Source organism: Durio zibethinus, chromosome 3 (assembly GCF_047325235.1).
Source record: "Durio zibethinus cultivar Kanyao isolate XHJ-2024 chromosome 3, ASM4732523v1, whole genome shotgun sequence".
In the NCBI taxonomy this organism is placed as follows: domain Eukaryota; kingdom Viridiplantae; phylum Streptophyta; class Magnoliopsida; order Malvales; family Malvaceae; genus Durio; species Durio zibethinus.
In genome coordinates this window covers 33432630-33437873 of record NC_143164.1, presented here as the reverse complement: position 1 = coordinate 33437873, position 5244 = coordinate 33432630, and the positions used below count along the sequence as shown (strand labels likewise).

The window sequence follows — 5244 nt, the reverse complement described above, 5'->3', positions numbered from 1 at the left end:
GAAATGCAATATTTGAGTAATGTTTTTTAGAACTTTTTTTTCTACTCAAAATATTGCATTTTGAGGCTTTTAAACTCAATAATTATGGATTATTTACTACATTTTTTGGAAGATAAATGCAGTATTTGAGTAACTATTTTTTTTTTCACTTAAATGTTGTGTTTTGAGTATTTGAATTATGTTTGTTATGTAATAAAGGACATTATAATAAAAATACATGATTAAGGAATTTGAGTTTTCTCCCAACCAAACACAAAAATCTAAAAATCTCATGTTATGAAGAATCACTTTTTGCCAGGAATCCACACTTTCTCAAGAATCTAAGATTCCGTAAACCAAACATCCCCTAAAAATTTAATGAAAATTGATCAATTATTCCACTATTGAAACCATGGTAATTAGCACATGGTAGCTTTGAAAAATAATTCATTATAATAGAAATTTCATATAAGTTTATGCTTCTAGGTACATACACAAAAAAATCATGGATAATGTTAAGAATAATTTATGAACTATAATGAAATATTCAATATGATACAAAAACTTTAAAAATCTCTAATATGACATCTAAGTTATGAATTTCTTAACTAATATGGTACTTGAAGGGTTGTTTGTCCGCCATGTGTCATCATTTAAAACTAGCTATATTAAGGGTAAATATCATATTAGTTAACAAATTTATAATTCAAATACTTATTAAGAGATTTTTAAAATTCAAATATCACATTGAATATTTCACTATAATTCAGAGACTATTTATAACATTAACCCAAAGAATTAATATTAGGTATTTGATTTCAAATTAATATAGCTCATGGCTATCTAAATGTATTTACCTATTGAGATTTCCTTTTCAAATATTTTTTTGCCAAACAGCACCTTCATTTAGTGAATGAAAATGATTCTCTAAATTTTTTTATCATCGATCCCTTAAAACATGAACTTTTAGTGATAGCATACATTTTAGAAAGTACAAACATAAATAAGAGATAAAAAAATATTTATTATTTTTTTGATTTAATATATTAAAAATAATTTATTCTCCATATATTTCTATGTAATGGTAGGTTACCACAAATAAATACAAATATTAGATGTTGTTATATTTTTTAGTATAAATTAGTTTAAATAAAAAATCATAATATAAAAAGTCATCATGTTAATTTCAATATTTGCAAGTGTTACTTTTTTTTTAATAAATTAACATAAAAAAATTTAGAATACAAAGAGTTATCATATTTATCTATATATATATATATATAATATTAGATTCCAAACAATAAATATGCTCATTAATGATGTATATATGTTATATATTAAGTTGTTAATTCAATATTTATTCAAAGTAAAAAGTAAAATATGAAAAGTTAGAATATTAATTTTTTATGTTTTTACATTTTACTAATTAATAATTTAAAAAAGAGAAAAAATATATAAATCAGCTTTTTAAACTTTCATAATTTTCTACCACCATGCAAATTAAAATGATAGAAAAAAAGAAAATTCATAAAATATTGTCATATTAATTTTAATTTTTTCATAATCAATTTATTCTTAAAAACTTTTCATATTTTACTAAGAAATGAATTTAGAAAAAATGTCAAATATATGAAAAGTCATAAAAAAAATATTATACTAATTTTAGTAGAGGGGTCAAATTACACAAGTATAAAATTACTTTGTTTTACACCATTTTATAACTTCATATATGATAGTTTTTGTTTTTCTATAAATCGACCATTAGATTTAATCTATTTGTATCTATTATTCACTTAATGCTTCAAGTCAATTTAATATTCTTATCATTTGATCAAGAATAATATCATTTTAATATATACTAATGATCAACATTTTATTATTATCACACAAATAGTTATATATTTTACATTTACTAAAAATTTGGCATGCATGTTTTATTTGAATAGTGCATAAAATTTAATAATTGGATTATCAAATATAAATCATATAAAATAATATGAGATGGTGTAAAACTAATTTAGTTTCACATATGTCTAAATAGATCTCTATTCAACTTTTCATGTTTCATTATTTAATGATTTAAAAATAAATCTTTGAAAAGAAAAGAAATATAAATCAACCTTATTTTAAAAAGTTTTCATATGTTACTAATTATTTAAATTTAATTAATAATAGACAGATGAAAAGTCACAAATCATTATTATATTAATTTCAATCTATACATATTTCATGAATTAATGGTTTAAAAAAATCATTTAAAAATAAACAATATAAATAAATTTTATTGATTTTTCATTTTTATTTCTTTTGTAGGTTTTATGATTTCATTGGTCCTTCATTCAAATATAGTTTTTATATGATTGTTATTTTAATTTTTTGATTTATTTTTTTAAAATTTAGTTTGTTTTTTTATCTTAATTTTTATTTCAATAAAGAGAAACTTTTAAAATTTAAAAAACTTATATATGTAAGTGTGCGTATATACATATATACATATATGTTTATACATATATATATATATTATTTAAGTATTTTAAAAATAAAAAATTAATCATACAAAGAGTAAAAAAACCTAGTTGATAATAATACGAGTTTTTTTGAACACTCCAGTGAATGCAAAACCGAAGAAGAATCCGATGACCTTACGAAGCAACTAGAGCCAACTGAAGCCGCACTGCTCAATTGGGCCATTGGTCTTATGGCAGATGTTGTTGAGGAAGAGGAATCAAATAAAAATGAAAGCAAGAAATATTGCCATGCATGGCTTTTGCCCCAACTATATGTGACTCAGGTAAGGTGGCGTTAATTTCTTCAATATCTTGCAAATTTTAATTTCTAGCTTGCAGAAACAATGATTATAATAATTCGGTCCAGATTTTGTGTTCATCAACTACTAGAAACTACCACGAAATAATTGTTTTAGTTGTTCATTTTTCTCTTGAGCAGATGTCGGATCCATTCGATGGCTCTGATGCATGCTGTGCAATTCATGAACTTGCTCAAGACCTTGATGCTTGCTCATGAACGTGAAGAGATTGCAAGAGGAGGATGTTTGCCACCCCACTTCATCTCATTCGGATATTAAAGATGTGAACGGATTGGGTATTTATTTTTTAGCTACTCATATTCGGATTCAATTATTTATCAATATATTTGAATTTAGTAATTTCTCAAATATTTTTAATTTTTATTATTTGAGTTCTATTCGTATGATATAAAAAAATATTTTATAATTATATGAATATGTTAAATACTCATTTATTAAATTAAAATTTGCCTTTTAAACTTAAATTTAAAATCAATTTTAATGCATATTATTAAAAAATTTAAATTAATAAATTAAAATTATCTCATAAAAATAAATTTATACTTAAAATATTTAATAAATTAATTAAATTAAGTATTATATTAAAAATAAATAATTTAGAAATAAAAAATATATAATATTAAAAAATATATATTTATAATCGAATTCAGATAATAAATATCTTAAAATCACTTATCGAACCCGTAACAATAATAATTTTACTAAATAAACCCTATCTAAATCAATTATAAAATATCATAACTATTTTAATAAAATCAAATCATATCATTCCGAATACCGGTAACCATTACCATCCTACATGTGATGGCCCTCCAGAAGAGGAGACTGTGAGCAAGAGACGATGCGAGCTGACTATGAGATTGTCTTATGCATTCAATTTCTGCAAACCTCAGTTTGATGACTCAATATCATCGTATGTTTCGATTAATCTCTTCGTAATTTATTAACTTGATTTTTTTTTCTTTCTGTTACATGTTTCTGCTGATAAATTGTTACAAGGTCAAATTCTCCTCTTCCATACTAAAAAGAATGGCAAGTGAAGATTGTACTATTTTTGTCCGCAAATGAATTTTTCATACGTGCGTTTAGTTTTTTCAGCTGATCGAATCTGATTCATCAATCAAAAAAAAAAAAAAAAGGTTCTTTTATTTCGAAAGTAATTTTTCAGCTTAATAAGCAGAATCCAGCCAACAAACTATAATCTCAAGGAAGGCAGGAAAGAAAGAAACCCAAAGATTATTAAAGAGAAAACTGCAAAATTACAGAAACAAGGTTGATTCATTTGTATACTTTCGTGGCAAAACCATGTTATCTATGTACAATTGGCTGTACGCAAACAACAAAATAAATAATGGATAAGTACCCAACAAAAGGGAGGAAAAGAACTAAAGAATAGGGGAAACAGGAAACTGGAGAACATGGAGCAGAACGAATGAGACACATAATGACTGACAAAAGAGGATTGGGGAAGTCATTGGCTAGCTAGAAAAGAAAAAAAAAGCCAGACTTTCAAGATTTCAGGCAGGCTTCTCAAAATAGACTGTTCTTTTCCATCTCATTCATGGTTTTGGTTGAACCCAGACTCTAAGATGCTAGACAGGCTTCCCAAAATAGCTTGTTCTTTTCCATCTCATTCTTGGTTTTGGTTGAATCAAGAGAAACAGTTGATGGTTTCTTTTCCTTTGCCACTCCATTAATATTTTGATAATCATCCCCGCATTTTTTATACGCACAAACCTCCTTCTGCTCCACCACCTCCCCGTCCTCCTCATCTTCATGATGATCATCACCAACATTTACTTTCTCTTCTAAGCTATTAAACTCTCTAACACGATGAAGAAAATCAGATGTTGTGTCACAGCTGCATGACTCTGCATCATTATCATCATCACCATCTTCATCATGGTTGATAACAGATATGGCAGGATCAAAACAACCAGATTCCGAATCACCGGTAGCCTCAAAGAGCAAGAAAGAAGAGACATCAACAACCTTACTTTTAATGTCCATATCCAATTGTGAGAACAACAAACACAAAAAAAAAAAAAAAAAAAATCCTATAGCTTTGTGACTTTGTTTTAAAGACTGTTATCTGTGGGGAAGCGTAGGCAATATGTAGTTGTTATAAAAGGAATTGAGAAGAAGAAAGGTGGGCTGCCGGTGCCTTGTTTGATTAGAATTGATTAATTTCTGTTGGCTATCAAATATGCAAGTTGGCATTCTAAAATTGAACTTGTTTTATTCCATGGAGAAGAAACGAGGTGCATATTAAAACGGAAGTGACATCTGCTTTTCTTTTCTAGGAGTACTCAATGTTGATTGTTGATAAAGATTCATCAGAGTTCAGCGCCACCCTTCTAGAAAAGAAAAAATACCAAAACTTCTAGAAAGAAGTGTTGACGTCCCGGATTTTGATTCAACCTGTTTAGATTTTTTTT

The 5244-nt window shown here is 26.1% G+C and overlaps 1 protein-coding gene across 1 annotated transcript; it reads right to left on the bottom strand.

Moving 5' to 3' along the window:
• Positions 1 to 4065: 4065 nt before the first annotated feature.
• LOC111283869 (uncharacterized) lies at positions 4066 to 4957 on the bottom strand. Its single transcript, XM_022872511.2, has one exon. The coding sequence runs from the start codon at positions 4814 to 4816 to the stop codon at positions 4391 to 4393; it is 426 nt and encodes a 141-aa protein (XP_022728246.2). The 5' UTR covers positions 4817 to 4957; the 3' UTR covers positions 4066 to 4390.
• Between the last annotated feature and the right edge of the window lie 287 nt (positions 4958 to 5244).

Bases quoted from the DNA above. Each gene is read 5' to 3' on its own strand.
- LOC111283869 (XM_022872511.2), bottom strand. From the start codon at position 4,816: ATGGACATTAAAAGTAAGGTTGTTGATGTCTCTTCTTTCTTGCTCTTT.